General features: G+C 38.3%; 1 protein-coding gene across 2 annotated transcripts in view; it reads left to right on the top strand.

Moving 5' to 3' along the window:
• Positions 1–17896, top strand: part of ero1b (endoplasmic reticulum oxidoreductase 1 beta) — an 84774-nt gene that overhangs the window by 14575 nt on the left and 52303 nt on the right. The window contains exons 1-5 of one of the 2 annotated variants that reach the window (XM_043680085.1): positions 2737–3029; positions 9022–9141; positions 14226–14309; positions 15166–15207; positions 15555–15637. In XM_043680085.1, the coding sequence (XP_043536020.1) occupies positions 2949–3029; positions 9022–9141; positions 14226–14309; positions 15166–15207; positions 15555–15637 (410 nt within the window). In that variant the 5' untranslated portion in view covers positions 2737–2948. Of the gene's footprint in view, positions 1–2736; positions 3030–9021; positions 9142–14225; positions 14310–15165; positions 15208–15554; positions 15638–17896 lie in introns of those variants that run through there. The other variant, XM_043680077.1, reaches the window with a different exon arrangement.

Here is a 17896-nt window from a genome sequence, read left to right as displayed (position 1 = left end):
ACATTACCAGATAACAATTGACATTGAGCCAAATAAGATATTAGAACCAGTATTATCCAAAGTATGTGTGTGAAAAGGAAAATTTAGAGCAACTGTGTGAAGACTTTGCTTATATTTCCTTGTTTTTCTAATATAGTTTTTTTTCACTGTGCCATAGCCTCTTGTTTCACAATTTGCATTACAAGTTGCAGATTACATCAAATGATGTACAGTATAGTCTGGGTGTTAAGATTTCAGCTTAAGAGTACCTGTCAATATACCTGCTTTGTTCCCCTTGTCCTCACCTACCATCCCACCAACAACCCCTTCCAAAAGATCATTAACCACCATTTCCACTACCAGGCACACATTTCCCTCCCCTTCCTTGTCAACTTTCTGCAGCGTCTTCTCCCCAGGACACCCTAGCCCACTCCTCCTCCACTTATAATACCTCTCCACACCCCATAGCACCTTCCCTGGCAATCACAGAAAATGTAACACTTGTCTGTTTACTTCCTCGCTCCTCATTATCTAATGCCATACACATCATCTAGGTAAAGCAGTAACTGCCAGACTTGCTGAGTTTTTCCAGCACTTTGTTTTTGTTTCTAATTAGTTTGTCAAACATTACTTCCTTTTCACAAAACCATGTGGACTTGGCCTGAATACCTTGGAACTTATCATAGAGTCCTTCTACAATTTCTTTCAATAATAATATCATGGACCAGATCAAACCCCTTCAAAATATATGAAGAAGATAACTTTCTTCTTATTTTCAAGGCCACGCAATGCCAGGTGTTGCATTCCAGATGTATTTTGATTGGTACACTACCAGTGTTGAAGCAAAACAAATTTTATTCATACATTTTAATTACAAAGCAACAAAAGAAAGAATTGGAATGACAACTTTGGATGTAGATTTGCCCGCTGAGCTGGAAGTTTCATTTTCAGATGTTTCGTCACCATACTAGGTAACATATTCAGTGAGCCTCCGAAAAAAAGCACTGCTGATGTTTCCGGCTTTCTATTTATATGTTTGGATTTCAATCGAAAAATAAATAGAAAGCTGGAAACATCAGCAATGCTTCATCTAGAGGCTCACTGAAGATGTTACCTAGTATGGTGACGAAATGTCTGAAAATGAACCTTCCCACTCAGCAAGCAAACTTACATTCAGAACCTCAACCTGAGCTACAGATCTTCTCAAAACTCGATAACAACTTTATTGGAAATCTTAACAATAATAGATTGTTTGAATATTGAAAAGTTACTGTTCCAATGTAGTAACATCCCATTAACACACCTTTGGTAAATTAAACAAATTAGATTATTTTGCAGCAAGAAGAGAACCCAAGCTTTTAGCTGTTAGAGAGAGAGGAATAAGAGCCTCCTTATTCAGTTACAAGACCTCACCAACTGCTACTGAAGGCTAAAACTAAAAAAAAACTTGTTCTGTGGGAGCTTGACCCTACCCATTCAAGCTGCTTCTAATGTACCAACTTAAAAAAATCCAAGGCCTCACAAGCTATTTAGTTCACTGGTTTTGGCACAAACTGTTTTGTCTCAACCTTAAAAAAGGACAAAATACACCTCTTAAAGCCATAAGTATTGTCACATTAGATTCCCTACAGTGTGGAAACAAGCCCTTCAGCCCAACAAGTCCACACCAACCCACCCACACCCATTCCCCTACCTTGTATTTATCCCTGACTAATGCACCTAGCACCACGGGCAATTTAGCATGGCCAGTTTACCTAACCTGCACAGCTTTGGACTGTGGGAGGAAGCACCCGGAGGAAACCCACGCAGACACTGGGAGAATGTGCAAATTCCACACAGACAGTTGCCCGATGCAGGAATTGAACCTGGGTCCCTGCTGCTGGGAGGCAGCATTGCTAACTACTGACCTACCATGCTGCCTTACTTCTAACATTTTCCCTTTGACAGATGTTAAGACCCTAGGATGAAGTCCAAAAGTTGTGAACCCACAACTGCAACAATTTACTCTGATTTTGTCGTTTTCTTGAGTCCAACCCCCCATGTCCTGATTTAACGTCGCTTCTGGGATCCTATTTGTCTTCTACAATGAATTTATAAGAACTTTTAAACATATATATTTCTGGCTTTCTTATTCCAACTTTTCCTTCATTTGTCAGTTTCTTTGCTTTTTTTTAGTTCTGGTAAGGGAGCAGAGTGAGTCGACCTCAAGCATTTGCCTATTATTAGTTTTAAATGCAGGTTGACCAATCTGCGGGAAAATTTACAGTACTTTTCAGAAGGAGACTGTTCAACCCGCAATACTGTCCAATTCGTCCCATTCTCCTTGCTGTTTGATCAGAACACGGTATTACTAGAATTTTCTCATTTTAAATTAAGATTGACTCTTATGTCAAGGGAGTCGTTTCGATGTTGTCATTCATGCACCCCTGGGTGTTTGGAGGCGGGCCGGGGGAGCGTTGTCATGCAGGTTCATCGGCGCAGCTCAGATAGACTTTGTTTGGAGGAGGGGGCCTTCTGTATCGTCGCGTGCGACGTAGATGTGGCCAATAGACATTGGTTCGTCGCGTGAACGCCGAGCCTGATTTGTCTTTTTGTTTGGGGCGGTGGGGAGCTGCGCGTAGGATGCTGGGAACTGTAGTTTCGTTCCTTGGAACGGGCGCACGAGGGTAAAACAACTATAATTCCCATGACCGCCGAGTGCGCACCTGCGCAGTGAATTGGAAGGGGAGGGAGCGCTGAAATGGGCGAGGAGCCGGTGGAGTGTGCGCATCACGTGGGCGTGTGTAAGAAGGTGTTGGACAGCTTCAGCAAGGAGGCAGGACCAGACAGGAGGAGGAGGAGGAGGAGGAGATGTTGAGCATCTAAGCTTGACAGCCGGTCCTTATCTCTGTCTGTTGCCGAGTTGCTCGCAGAGGAGTTGCCTCTGACTTCATTAACGCCACGAGCTCGGGCTGACGGCAACGGTGGCGATGAGCGCGGTGCCGGCGGCGTTGGCTGCTGTCTTCAGCTTGTGTTCGCTCTCGGAGAGCGGCAGCGTCATCACCATCCAGGTACAAACACTTTCAGTGGGATCTCACCCTGTCCGCGGAATACCTGTATGATCAGACTGTTATTGATTCCATTCAGTCAGCAACTGCTTCGAAAGCGAAGGTTCCTTCTTCCCTTCGGGTGATTTAAAAGTAAATCCTATGAATTGATCATAACCAAAACGAGAAAATTGCTGTTTAGTGTTTTAATCTCACGTATTTCTGAAGTAAACGTGTGCGAATTTTGTCAAATGTATCTAGTTTTATCTTGTCAAAATAATCCAGTATGAGTCAAAGGAGGGGTTGTATTATTTGTTTTTAAACTAAAATATCGAGAGTAACAGTTGAAGTACGAAACAAACCGAAATCGTTTTCAATATTGTGTAAATTTGTCAAGAATTGGTGTATATCTTGTGCATAAATAATCTTAAACTAAGAACATTTTGTCGTTGTGAAGGTGATTGTGGAGGTTTATTTGAAATAATTTTCAATGAAAATTCGGATTGTTCATTTATGCTTATTGACGATCTTAAATCGCTCAAGCGTTGATGCCAATTCCTGTTAGTTCTTCAGCCAAAACGCACGCGACGTGTAGAGACCGGAATATTAAATGGAGGGTCTTAATACTATAGAAAGTGATCAAGAGCAACTTTTTAACAAATGTTTCATAATGTTCTTAAATGTATGTATATCAGATACGTGTGTTGCGAAGTCAATATACTAGTGTTCAAGTAGCTGTTGCACTGGATTAAGAACTATACTGTTGCATGTTCAAAAATGTCTATTTTCATATATATTGAATATTCCATAAATGCTGTGTGAATTTCAATTTGACTTCCTTTGTATTTTCTGCATTGTAATAAAGCTGAGTAATAAGGATTTAAAGCTGAATTCTGTAAACTTAATGCAAAATACACAGAATTTTACATCCATAGTTATTTTTAACTAGCCCAATCACTTGGAAAGAGTTATTTTCAACCTAAAGTTTACTTTGTTGACTTTCTGGCCCTACTTAGGCTCCTCATTCTAGAAGTGCAATTCTCAACTTTTCCATTTTGTTTAAAGACCTTTCTTAAATTTTATCACTAACCATGTTTTTGTAACACTTCCCATTATTTTAGCAGTTAATTTGCTGGTTACTTTAATTATAGGACTCCTGACTTCAGGAACCCTTTTTCTCTGTTAAAGTCACAAATAAATTTATACATTGGTGATTGCTGCCTCCACCTATCTCTGTTTCGCTCCCTCCTCCTCTGCAACAGGGGAATCAGGTTGCAGAGAAAAAGTAGGAATGCAGACCTGAGGAATGGCTGATCAGGTGTGATCCGATTGAATGGAGAAGCAGGCTAGAGGGGCAAAATGGCCAACTCTTTCTATTTATTATGATCTTAGTTCTTAGGATAATATTTCACTTTACATCAAACATAATTTGAAAATGACCAGTGTTGCAAGAGAGTAACAGCAAACTGCTTACTTTGTAAAAGAATAGTTTGACTTTGACTTTGTAAGTTTTCATTTCTTGCTGCTTTTTGAGTTTTGTTCTCAATGTGTAAGAAACAATGTATTCCTCACTAGCCATGACATCAAAGATAGAGTTGCTGCACTGAGTTAATTTAATAATGAAAATGGTTATTTCACCCAAATATTTCTTCTCTTCTATGATGTTGACTCCTACTTGGAATGTGTATATTCCAGTAATAGCTGTTAATCAGGAGGGGAAGAGGTTGGGTTGTGGAGTAAAAACAGATATAAAGTGGGGAGGGGCAAGGCACTTCTCTTCGACCCGTCGTCCCCTACATCTTTCTTCAACAACCCCGCTGTCCGTGTCTCTAATTTTTCATCCAGCATCTCCTATTTCCCCTCCCACAGCACCATGACTTTGGGACACTGTCTCACAAGGCAATGAAGGTGTATTTATTAAATGCTTTTAAGACCAAGGTAAAAAAAATCTTATTGGGTGAGGAATCAAAAGTTATCTGGGGTAAATGAGAATATGGAAACAGAATCTCAAATGGATCAACCATGATCTTATTGAGTAGTGTAGCAGGATACTGGAACCAAGTGGCCTATATCACCTTCTATTTTTTATGTTTGTATATAGCTGCTGGTGTTGACAAGTATGTTGTTGAGATCGCCCTTCATCTTGTGAACTCACATGTCTTAATATGCTGTTTGGTTATTGTCGTCTCCACTGCTCAAGGACCCTCAGCACTACTTACCCAAATATATATTTATGTAATTTATAGGCAGGGTGAGTAGACACTGATTAGATGAAGGAATGGTGACCACCCTATGTCTCCCCCTACCCCATTTCTTTCTTCCCTGTCTTTCGTGCTCTCGTTCTCCTTCACCCCCCTCACCTCCACCAAAAAAGATTTTAACATCGCAACTTAGTTGCTACCCAGGTTGAGTTCAGTTAATGTGACATAGTCAGGGACTCTCATGAAATGTTCTGGCCAAACTGCCTTCACTTAAACACCGGCTCATTAGTACTTTGTATCTTGGTATATATTACACATGGATAATTTAATATATTGCTTATTAATAAGTTACTTTTTCACCTGGTGAATGGGAACTAAATTATTGTTCAGGTTATGCTTAGATATCCCAAGACATTGTTATTTGTCTGTTCCATCGTTAGTGCAATTGACTAACTGCTATTTATAATTGACTGTCAAAAACAGCAGGTGGTGGTGGAGATGTGCTCTTGGTTATGTACACAGGGGTTGAAATAATTCCCAAGGCCTTCTCCTATCAACTGTTTTTGTTTGCTGTATCCTATCGTGTATAACTGCATTGGGACACACACTGCTGTCACCACTTGGAAACTTGAGCACAAGTGCCAGTTGATAAACTTGCCTTGGGGAATCTTATCCTGGTATATAGTGATGTGGGTACTTTTGTCATTACTGAAATGTTATAAGATAAAATAACAACAGATGTGTACATTTCAGCAGTCTTAAAGAATACAACACTTTGGTCATAAGTTTCCATAAAGCAGAACTGTTATATTGCACATTTGTGTGGAATATTGTATGTGTTGGCAACCTTGAAATAAAAACAAAATGCTGGCAATACCTCAATTTGGTAATGTTTACAGAAACAAACTAGTTTTGACTAAAGGTGAAAGCAAAGTACTGCAATCTTTGGAGTTCTGAAATACAATCAAAATACTGGAGAAGCCATCTGGAGTCTGGAACCATCTGTGGATAGAGAAACTGAATGTGGACAGAAACACTAACTGTTTTTTTTTTCTATCTCCACAGATGCTGCCAGAACTGTTGAGTTGCTCCAGCACTTTCTGCTTTTATTTCCGATGAAAGACCATTAACTTGAAACACCAAAGCTTTGATTGGTCTCTTGTGCCAATTCTGGCTTGTCCACCTCAAGCTGTAATGTTTCTTCCTATCCTCTGTGACATTCTACTATTCTAGGATAATCCATAGAGTATGAATGATATTTCCATCCTTTCTCTAAATATGAACAGTTGTATCAACATCAAGACTGTCTAATAGCTGCCCCTTCAGATGTCAAGTACCTTTTGCACTCATCTCTTCCACTCATGCCATCCTCTGTTCTACTATAAGACCCTCAAATATGTTTCTCTTACATGGAAATGATAGTTCAGATGTTTATTTTCCATGTGATAAATTTTAAATATTTGCTGTAATTTTCAGGTTATAATGTACAACAAATTAAGATGTCCCAAGTTTGAAAAAGAGCATTTCTTCGCTTTTGCTAGAGCATTCACTTTCTAGGTTAAACAAGATTTTGTTCTCCATTGAAACCTTTCTCCAACAAAACACCTAACTACCTGATTGCATCATGTAGTGCCAGCTTTAATCCACTTAAAATACATGGATGGTAATAAATTCTGAGAGATTTCTTCAATTTTTAAAAAATATTTTGTGCATTGTGCAGTTTGTCATAATGTATGCACAAAACAGTAATTGTAAAACATTCTTAGGCTCTTGGTCTTTTTAAAAGTATTTTTATGATGCATCTACTTAAAATTACTTTTTAATCAATCTTTTGAAGTGGCCAAAGATTTTATATATGTGGTTGCTTTTAAATATTAAATTTATTGTATCGGTCAATCCTTTTTAGAGGGATCTGCAAATGTCTTTGAGTAAAACCAAAACATTCACTGAGACTTTCCAGTTTAAACTGCTATGCATGAATTATAATATTGACTAATTTGAGCATGCATTCAATGTTTTGGAGCAGTGGTCACATCTGCAAAGTTCAGCCAATGACTGTATCACCTTTCTTTAAGATATGCTCTGGCTACCAATTGTTAAAAGCTGGGTTATTGATCCAGACATTCACCCTGTTTCTCCCTATACGTGATCTGCAGAGTACTCAGTATTTTTGTTCATGTTTGTAGTAAATCTCCAGATCATTTTGAGTATTTCAATTTAATTACCCTCAATGATATAAACATGAAAAGTGTAGTGAGTTTTCAGAACCTGTCCTCCATTTAATTCTTTAGCCCTACTGTGTGGTGACTGCACTTTTGCCACTCCAATGGCAATATATTTCCTGAGAGTTGGCACCCAAAGTCGAGTGCAATGAAATCTGACCAATAATGTATTACTAAAGCATCACTTCCTGAGTTTTGAATGCCAGTTCTTTGAGATAAACACCATTCCATTAGTCCTTTTAATTTCTTTTCATATCTTTACCTCTAGATCACCAATGCCTCAGAGGAATAAATATTATGTTCACTGTGCAGCCTGAAGTCAGTTGATAAATTATTGTTAGGTTAGCAGTGAAAGGTGGGATAGAGCTAGTTGGTACAAGGGATCTTACTGATAGCAACAAATGGTGGGAGACAGAAGAGGGCTCTTTTCTATTGTTCATTCTTGGGTTGTTGTAGAATGTGTTTATTACCCATCCCTTATTGGCCTGAGGGGACAGTGGTAGGTCCTGATTCTATCCTTTTGATTCTTGGGAAGGAATCAAAGAAGAGGAGCTTATCTAAGCATATATCAACTTTGGCACAGAACAAGCGATTTGATTGCACGAACAAAGATATTGTATTGAGATGCACTTTGAAATGCTCAATATCACTCTGTGATGAGTAGTTCCAAAGTGCTAAGCACCCTAAGAATTCATCAGTAAACTTGCCACGTTGAATGAAATTGTGGTGATTTGGCCATAACTTTCAATACAAATATTTGATATCTAGTAATGATTCTTGTTACTTTCCCACCCTTGCAGCAATACATTTCTAATGCGTAATGGTAAAAAGGAGCAGCTTTCTTAGGAGTACGATGACTAAGAAATTCAAAGGTTTGGGAACTTGATGCTGATGACCCAGTTGCTGTCATGTTTCTGTATTGTTAGAACGGGATTGTGTGCATTTTATCCCTTTTCTAGTTTGTGTGGAAGCTCTAATGTAAGTTTGTAGTTTTGACAGAAGTGAAAAATACATCCCTCTTTTTGACTAGCAGCAGACTTTTTAGACAACTTAAATGAAACTTACAAATTAGTTTTGCAATCTTCAACTGTTTTTCATTTAATTGAAATATTTCAAATTTCAGGATCTGTCTTGACTAAAAATGCAAGTGAAGCTGCCATTTTCTGTCTTGTCTTACTGGTTTGTTGCATTATAAATGACTAAAAATTTCCAATATAGTATATAATATAAGACGAATCAAGTGGCACATCTAAGTTTCGTCTTTTTTTTGTGTAACTTTACCACCCATACACCAAATCATAAAGGTTTTCAGCTTTGATAAATTATGAAAACATTCTTGGGAAAAAAAGTATCTAATTTCAGAATCAGATGAGTCACTGCTGAAAAGTAGTTTTGGAATTTCCCGAAGGGATTATATATACCTAGTATTTTACATAGGTATAAGATCTGTTTTGAGATACCGGCCAACCAGTTATGTCTCCAACATTTTCAATGTTAGTAATAAACCAAGTGGACAACTATCTAGAATGTTTCAATAAATTTACATTTTGATTTTAGATGTTTGAAATGAACTGTAATCTTTTTTTGTTTTAGCTGACAGGTGTCTTGGATGACTGCTTCTGTGACATAGAAAGCATTGATGATTTCAACAGCTACAAGATCTTCCCTAACTTACAGCAACTGCTAGAAAGGGATTACTTCAGATATTATAAAGTAAGATCTCTAACTTGCATAAAACATTTTAAGAGCATCCAGTTGTTTTTTTTTATATAAAGGTTCTTTTAAAAGATTTTCATTAATAAATGATTAATGGTAGCTCAGCTCTTGTTTGGTTCTGATCCAAGGAAATATTTTTTCTTTGAGCTGGGGAGAAAGGGCTTTAATATGCCTCACAAAGGTGCGAGGTTGGGATTGTGTGGTCACGTTGGGCCTAGTGTAAGGAGTGTGATCTGGTTTGGATGTTGTGGGCTGGTGTGGTAGAATGGGTGCTCGTTGGGAAAGGAGGGCAATCAGTTTATTAGTTAACCAGAAGTTTCAACTTGCCAAGCATTTCTTACTAAGTCAACTGTCAGGGCTTTCTCATGGTGCCCACGTACAACTCGTCTGTGCTGTTAGAGCCATTGACTGGAGTTAAGCTATATGAATGGAACTGTGAAATAAGAAAGGGATGATCACCTTGTTGGGATTGTATTATAGCACTTCCTCCTCTGCCGCCCCCGCCCCTCCCACCCCACCCCACAAGAAGTAAGCAGGAAATTGAGAAGCAAATATGTAAGGAGATCTCCAGTATCTGTAAGAATAATAGGGTCGTAATAGTAGGGAATTTTAACTTTGCAATCATAGACCTGGACTGTCATAGTGTTAAGGGATCAGGTAGGAAAGAATTTAAGTGTGTACGGGAAAACCTTATTATGAATAATGGGAAATAAGGCAGGGCAAGTGATTAAGGTGTCATTGGAGGTGCAATTTGGGGCAAGTGGTCATAATTCTACTTTAGTGATGGAAAATGATTGACCTGATCATAAAGTTCTAAATTGAAGGAAAGCCATTTTTGATGATAGACACAAACTTTCAAAAGTTGATTGGGGAGGCTATTTGCAGGTAAAGTGGTGGTTGGGAAGTGGGATAACGAGAGGCTAGAGGCAGTATGCTCCTGTTAGTGTGAAAGGCAAAACTGGTACTTGTAGGGAATGCTGGATAACTAGAGAAGTTGAGGCTGTGGTCAGGAAGGAGGCATATTGCCATGTATGGACAACTGAGATTGAGTGAATCCCTGAAAGTGTATAGGGCAGTAGCAGTAGACAGAAAATCAGGAGGGCAAAAATGGGACATGAGATAACTAAGGAGAATCCCAAGAGATTCTACTAATTAAGGGCAAAAGAGCATTTGGGAGAGAATAAGGCCCCTTTAAGATCATTGTGGAATCACAGGAGATGCATGAGATACTAAACTAATTTATCATGTCAGTATTTACTATGGAAGCTAGGGAACTTAGGGAAATAAATAGTCTTGTCTTGAAAGGAGTTCATATTGCAGAAGATGAGGTGCTGGAGGTCCTAAAATGCGTAAAGGTATATAAGGTGTTTTGCCAGAACTTTGTGGGAAACTAGGGAAGAAGTTGCTGGGTCCCTTGCTGAGATATTTGTATCATCAACAGCCAGGGATGAGGTGCTGGAAGACTGGCGGTTAACTAATGTAATGTCATTATTTACAAAGGTTTATAAGGAAAAGCAATGGAACTATTGACTGGTGAGCAGATTGTTGGAGGGAATTCTGAGGGACAATATTTACATGCTTTTGGAAAGGCAAGGACTGATTAAGGATAGTAAACAGCCTTTGTGTATGGGAAATCATGACTTACTAACTTGATTTGAGATTTTGTTTGAAGAGGTGACAAAGAAGATTGAAAGCAGAGTGGTAAACATCTATATGGACTTCAGCAAATTGTTCAACAAGGTTTGGCATGGTAGACTGATTAGTAAGGTTAGATCATATGAGATCTAGGGGAGCTAGCCAACTGGATACAGAATTGGGTTGAAGGTAGGAGATAGAATGGCAGTAAAGGGTTATTTTTCAGAGCCGAAGCCTGTGATCAGGGGTGTGCTGCTAGGATCAATGCCAGGCCCACTGCTTTTTGTCATTTTTAGATAACTGATTTGGATGTGAATAAGAGGCATCGTTAGCAGACTACACCAAAATAGATGGTGTAGTGATATTGAAGAAGACTATCTCAAAATATGTGATCCTGATCAGATGCGCCAATGGGCTGAGAAGTCGCAGATGGAGTTTAATTTTAGATAAATGTGAATTGTTGCATTTTGGTAAGACAAACAAGGTAGGACTTAAGCAATTAATGGTAGAACCCTGGGAGAATGATGCCAAATAAAGACCTTGGGGAGCAGGTGTATAGTTCCTTTCAAGTATATTCACAGGTAGATAGAATGATGCAAGGGTGCAGATAAGATTTACAACTATGTTGCCAGGATTGGACGGATTGAGTTATAGAAAGGCTGAATAAACTGTTTGTTTTTTCTGGAACACTGGAGGCTGGTGGGTGACCATATAAAGAGGTTTATAAAATCATGAGGGTCATGGATAGGGTGAATAACCAAAGTCTTTTAACTAGACTGGAGAATCCAAAGCTAGGGTGCTTTAGATTAAGGTAAGAGGGCAAAAATGTAAAAGACTTGAGTGGTAACGTTTTCATGCTGAAGATGGTGCATATATGGAGCAGGTTGCCAGAGGAAGTGGTAGAGGTTGGTACAATGACAAAATTTCAAAGGCATTTGAATAAGAAGGGTTTAGAGGGATATAGGCCAAGTGCTGGCAAAAGGCTCCAGGTTAGATTGGATGCCTGGTCTGCGTGGACGATTGGACCAAAGCGTCTGTTTCTGCATTGTATGAATCTATGATTGTCTTACCTTCAGAGTTTCTGGACCAGTTTTTTTTCTTTCGAGATTTTGGTAAGATTTACATTAGTATTACATTCATTCTGTGACAAAATATCATGTGGTATCAGGTTTCATAAAACATACGAAAATAAGTAAAACTTTTTTCTAGAATTTGAATTTTGAAATAGTTGGTTTTGGTCTCTGTGTAAGGGAGTTTAATGATTATCTTGTCAGTATTTCTCAAACTATTTCTTAAAACAACTGTTAGAGAGGCACTTCCTTGAGTGCTACTGGGAATTTGTTTGCATAGGTGGGCATTTTACAAGCAGAGTGAATATTGATCAGCATTAAATTGCTTTAGTTAGAAAGATCAGGATTTTATTCTTGAGGAAAGATCCTATTTACAGGAAATCTTTTTAATTGTAATTTGTAGAAGTCATGGTTGGAGTTAAATGTAAGACCACTGTGTTAGAGAAAGGTATTCATTCAGAAAGCTTCAGAAATAGATAAGCTTAGTGTAAGGATCTTGTTTGAAAATTCCAGACCGGAAGTGTTTGGTTAGAACCCTGGATGATGACTTGAAGTTGAGAGAGAGTTCCATTGTGTGAATACTCCAAAAAAGATAGCTTTCAAGACTGGCAATTGAAAGAAACAGTTAAGGTAAACCTATAGAAGTAATGAGGAAGGAAATTCTCTTGTGTAGTGTCAAGGTCTGTCGTGGGATAGTTGAAATAATACATTTTTGCAATATGTTTGTAATTGTTTCAAATTGTGTAATATGTAAATAGCCCGTGTTATCTTCAGCCCCTTCAGGTGTTGAGTTCTACATGTCCACCATGCTGAACTCCCTGCTAATCCTTAAACTGGTTATGTTAAATGTACATTCTGGAGTAAATGGTGGTATTGCCACTGGACGACTAATCTAGAGAGCTAGGCTAATGCTGTTAAGTGTGTGTGTTAAAATCCCATCTTGAGGATGGTGACATTTGGTTTTGGTCTGGTTTTCTTAAATCCAAATTTATTAACTAATTGTGATCATCAAACCATTGTTGATTATTCTAAAAGCCGTTTTGGTACACGTGTGCCCTTTTGGGGAAGGGAAGTCTACCATTGTCACTTGGTGTGGTCTACATGTGATTCCAGATGCACATCAATGTTCTTGACTTTAAAGTCATTCAGTTGTATCTCCTCCACAAAATCTGTCATAAGAAATGAAACCAGACAGACCAGTCTGAGACATCAGAAACGACCATAATCCACATAACCTTGTCGTGTGCCAACAATTGGAAGAGTTCTGCACAGAATAGCCAAACAATAGCCAATGCTGTTCTCCCGGAATCATACCGGCCAGATATGTCTCAGACAGGACACACCCAAGCCTGGTGATGGTCCTATACCACAGACAGATCAGATCCACCAGAGGTTGTGACACACTGCAATACAGTTGTAGGCGGAGTTGCTGTGGAAGTTCTCAAAATTGATTCTGGACAGTATGAAGTCTCATAGCATCAGGTCAAATATGGGCAAGGAAAGCTCCTGCTGATTACCATCTGCCCTCTCTCCTCAGCTTAAGAGTCTATGTTCGTCCATATTTAATATTTGGAGGAACTCTGATGGTGAAAGTGGTGTAAAGTGTACTGTGGGTGGAGGACTTCATTGTCAATCACCAAGAGTGGCTTAGTGGTGCACTGCTGACTGAGTCCTAAAGAACATAGTTGCAGCACTGGCTGAGCAGCAGATGGTGAGGGAATGAACAAAATGGAAAAATATTTTTGACATCGTTCTTATAAATTTGTCTGTCACGCTTGATTGTCACATATCCAACACCTTCAGCATTTACTCTCTCCTCCACTGAATGATTTTAATTGTCACAGAGATTTCGGAAGATACAGTGAGGGATGCACAGTTGCAACAATGTGCGCATCTTTAAGATGAAGTGCAACGAATTAACTAGGCTCCTTTAAGAGCTAAACTTCCAAACCCAAATCTTCACCACCTAGAAGGGCAAAGGCAGCAAAAGGGACACCTCAAACTGCAAGCTCCCCTTCAAGTTATATATTGCCCTGACTTCGAATAATGTTGCTGTTCCTTTGCTGTCACTGGGTCAAAAACCTGGGACTGAGGGGGGTTTTGACCTAGGTCTCCTTTATACTTACATCTGTGAAGTGGAACTTGAGCCTAAAACCCTTTAACTTGGACTTGCAAGCATTATCCACTGAGCTAAGCTGATCAATCAGGCTAACTCAGTAGTTTGGAATGGTCATTATATCCATGTTGGTCTTTGAAAGACCTATATAATTAAACTCCTTCCTTGTTTCCTTATGGTCTTGTAAATTTTCTAATGTCCAATATATTTAAGTTTAATGTGCTGTGCTTAAATTACAATGTATTGTTTCAATTCAATAGGTTAATTTGAAGAGACCCTGTCCCTTCTGGTTGGATGATGGTCATTGCTCGATTAAGGACTGCCATGTCAAACCTTGTTCTGAGGTAAAGTGTCTGAAGTTGTTTTACAGAAATTGGTTGAGTAATATCAATATTTTGTATTAAATAGAAATTGTTGTATGTAGTTCAGCAAAGGAACACTTGACTTGCACATCTTGAAGTATTTGTGTTGCAACAGCTTTCAAAGTCTAGTAATAGGAGTAAGCACTTAAGGTCTTCAAGCCCGTTCTGTCATTGAGATTTACCTTTTACACATGAATATAGAAACACTTAACAAATGTCACATGACAGGCTCTTCCATACAGATTCTTAATCTGATTTTTATCAGTTACTTGCCATCTGGGTGCTCAAGAAACGTGGAAGCAAGAAGATAGTATATTAATGAAACTGAGCTTCCAAATTGAGCAACGTAGGGGAAGCAAACGTAAAGGGACTTGAAGGGCCTGACCAGCAGACATGGTGAACACTTAAGCTGAAGAGGAGGTGGTAGCAGGACAGCTGGCACATGTCCTTGGAATAGATCTTCAATTAAATTGAATTGAACAATGTATTTAAATATAATCATAACAGTTTTATGTAAAGGAAAAGTAACATTATCCTGCAGTCTTCCAAACTAACTTTAAAACTGCTTTTCTTTTGCTAATGCCACGTTCCTTAATTCCTTCAGTTATAACAAGCATTCGAAACATTTCCACATTTCGATTATTGCTAAGTGTTCTGTTTTGAGAATGTGGTTACTCCGTTGTCTTAATACTATAAGTTGTAATGTTTTGATTTATCTTTCACATGGATGAAAATTCTAATTCAGTTATTTATGGGACATTTCTGAGAGAACTTGTTGAATTGCTGATTTCAATTTGAGCAGTTATCTATTTTATCACACACTTGTTTTCATTTTTAGAGTGAGATTCCAATTGGGATTAAAGCAGCTAATTTCAACAAAGTAAGTCAATACCTGAAAATATTTTCTGTAAGTATATTTGAATTAGCTTTTTGCTCAACCATCTGTTTGGAGAACTGGTTACACAAGGCAATGCAGAGTAAATTGTTAACACTTTCAAAATAATAAATGATCAATCTACAGAAGTTCCAAATAAGCAAAGAATATTTTAATTTGTGTATTTATACTTTGAATCTGTAAAGGTTGTGTACTCTTCCTGATTTAAAATGAAAATATGCACATAAACTGATTGTTATTATATTTGCCATTTTTGCTGTTATTATAGTCAATTAATGTTTTACTTTAAGGTGCATAGTTAATTTTACTGCTTTTGTTTGATATTGTATTAGTTTTCTGTAGAAGCAAATGCGGATGAAGAATTGCAAGACTGTGAGGAAGCAAATAAGCTTGGAGCTGTGAACAGTACATTGAGGTGACACGCATTTAAGTGATTTTAATCTTTTGTATTTTTACTTGTTTTAACGTGTTATTACAACATTAACTCCTGGTTCTGTTTCTTGAGAGTTCAGTTATTTAAACCTCTCCGCTCCTATTTCTTACTCTTTAGGAATTCTCTACGTGCGGTAATCATTAAGAAAACTTGGTTATGGTTTAGGAATATATGTAGCCCACTCTTTTTTCTGTAAGCAGATGCAATACAATTAGGTATGTTAGGATATTAATAGTTTGTGTTCTTTGAAGTTTTTTCATTGTGGAATTTCTTCCTTTAGTCCCTCAAATTATTTTTCTTTTTATAAAAAAAAAGTAGAATATGCATTGTGTATAAGTATTTGGAGAGAGAAGGAATGATTAGGAATAGTCAGCATAGCTTTGTGCGAGGGAAATTGTGTGTGTCGCAAATTTGATTAAGTTTTTTTTGAGGAAATAATCAAGACAATTGAGGCAGAGCAGTTGACACTGTTTACTTGGACTTTAGTAAAAGTTTGTGATGAGGTTCCACGTGATGGACTAATTATGCAATCTGACTTTACTAGAGTTCAGGGTGAGCTTGCCAACTGGATACAAAATAAGCTTAGTGACAGGAGGAAGAAAGGTAGTAGAGGGTTGTTTTTCAGACTGTAGGCCTGTGATCAGTGGTGATCTACAGGGATTTGTGCTGAGTCCATTTTTGTTTGTCATTTATGTAAATAGTTTAGATGGAAAAGCATAGTTAGTAAGTTTGCGGGTGATACCAAGATTAATAGCATAGTGGACAATGAAGAAGGTTTTCTAAGATTATGAGGAGAACTTGATTAATTGGGTCAATGGGCTGAAGAATGATAGATGGAGTTTACTTTGGATAAATGTGCGGTAATACATTGTGGTAAAACAAACAAAGGCAAGACCTATGCAATTAAAAGTAGGGGCCTTGGGTGGTGTTGTAGAACAGAGATCTAGGAGTTCAGCTACATGATTCTTTGAAGTTTGCATTGCACAGATGGGCTGGTTAAGAAGACATTTAGCATGCTTGCCTTTATTGCTCAGACCTTTGAGAAGAGGAGTTGGAATGTTTATGTTAATGTACAAGGTGTTGGTAGGCTTCTTCTGGGCTATCTTGTCTTGAACAGGTTTCCCTGTTATAGAAGCTGTTATATTGCTGGGAATGGCAGGTTTGTTATGAAAAGGCTGGGACTTTGATTGGAGGTGTAGGAGGTTGAGAGGTGACCTTAGATGTTTATAAAATCATGAGGGGTATAAAGGTGAATGGCAGGTGTCTTTTCCTTGGGTGGGGAGTTTCAAGACTAAGGGCCATATTTTTATGGTGAGAGGATTTTTAAAAAGATTTGAGGGGCATTTTTTTTTTTTTGTTGCAGTGGTTCATATGTAGAATGAACTTCCAGAGAAAGTGATGAATGTGAGTACAACTATGTTTAAAAGACATTAGCTAAGTATATAAGTAAGATATGTTTGGGGGGATATGGGCTAAGTGCAGCCAGGTGTTTAGTTTGGAATTATGGTTGTCATGGACTTGTTGGACTGTAGGGTCTGTTTCCGTGCTGTATGACTGTAATATTTTTTTCAGTAAACAGAAGGCAAAATGCTACCAAAGAGACAAATCATCCCAACCTCAAAATGAGCTTCTGGTTCTGAAACTAGTTGTACTGTTACAATGTTTTACTGCTGAGCAATTCAAAATGAGTTGTCCTGCAACTTTTACTTGCAGTTCCACATTGGAATGTCAGAAATCTGAATCTCATTTCAGCACAAATGAGGCAGCAGACATCAAGATAATGTTCTGAATATTTAATGCTATATAATTGCATAGAGTGCACTGATACAAAAAAAATCACTGATTTTCAAGATTTAAAATCCTGAATATAGAGTCATAGAGATGTACAGCATGGAAACAGACCCTTCAGTCCAACCTGTCCGTGCCAACCAGATATCCCAACACAATCTGGTCTCACCTGCCAGCACCTGGCCCATATCCCTCCAAACCCTTCCTATTCATATACCCATCCAAATGCCTCTTAAATGTTGTAATTGTACCAGCCTCCTCCACATCCTCTGGCAGCTCATTCCATACACGTACCACCCTCTGCATGAAAAGTTGCCCCTTAGGTCTCTTTTATATCTTTCCCCTCTCACCCTAAACCTATGCCCTCTAGTTATGGACTCCCCGACTCCAGGGAAAAGACTTTGTCTATTTATCCTATCCATGCCCCTCATAATTTTGTAAACCTCTATAAGG

Source organism: Chiloscyllium plagiosum, chromosome 3 (genome assembly GCF_004010195.1).
Source record: "Chiloscyllium plagiosum isolate BGI_BamShark_2017 chromosome 3, ASM401019v2, whole genome shotgun sequence".
In the NCBI taxonomy this organism is placed as follows: domain Eukaryota; kingdom Metazoa; phylum Chordata; class Chondrichthyes; order Orectolobiformes; family Hemiscylliidae; genus Chiloscyllium; species Chiloscyllium plagiosum.
The sequence above is the reverse complement of the archived record's forward strand: the minus strand, read 5'-3'. Positions and strand labels throughout refer to the sequence as shown.